The 462-nt window shown below is 45.2% G+C and overlaps 1 protein-coding gene across 1 annotated transcript in view; it reads right to left on the reverse strand.

Annotated features, from left to right (window-relative positions):
* The window catches only part of LOC109953545 (protein NLRC3-like), a gene marked incomplete at its 5' end in the record, with an annotated part of 3,395 nt that extends 2,938 nt beyond the window's left edge, over nucleotides 1-457 (reverse strand). The window contains 1 exon segment of the mRNA XM_020589022.1: nucleotides 412-457. Coding sequence (XP_020444678.1) covers nucleotides 412-457 — 46 coding nt within the window.
* Between the last annotated feature and the right edge of the window lie 5 nt (nucleotides 458-462).

The following is a 462-nucleotide window of genomic DNA, read 5'->3' on the forward strand; positions in this document are numbered from 1 at the left end:
GCTCAACAGAGCAGAGAAGCAGGGCTCGCAGTCAGCTTTACTTATGTCGTTGTCACTTATCTTAAATTATCCATGAAGCACTGAAATGTCTTCTCCACCACCTAACAAGTGGCTCAGCCAGCGTGAGGTTTATATAATGCTGCCGTTAAGTGGTATCAGAGGGTATCAGACAACTTTTACAAGTACAAACACTAGATGGTGGTATCGAACCCAATACTGGTATCAGTGCATCCCTACAGTTAACCATCACTGGTATGCAGCTGGAGTAATGTCCTTCCTGTTTTAAGTGACCGACAAACTTTGCTGGATGGAAATATTCAGCACTTCTGCATCATCTCAACAACACCTTCATCACAGGTCACTCTGTGTTCTGCTGGCAGTAAAGTGCAGTGAAAGCAAGAGGCACAGTACCTTTGGTTTGGGAAGAAACAGCACCAGTCTGATCTGTGCTGGCAGGAAGTG

The sequence above is a fragment of the Monopterus albus genome, unplaced genomic scaffold (assembly GCF_001952655.1).
Source record: "Monopterus albus unplaced genomic scaffold, M_albus_1.0 scaffold747.1, whole genome shotgun sequence".
Lineage (NCBI taxonomy): Eukaryota > Metazoa > Chordata > Actinopteri > Synbranchiformes > Synbranchidae > Monopterus > Monopterus albus.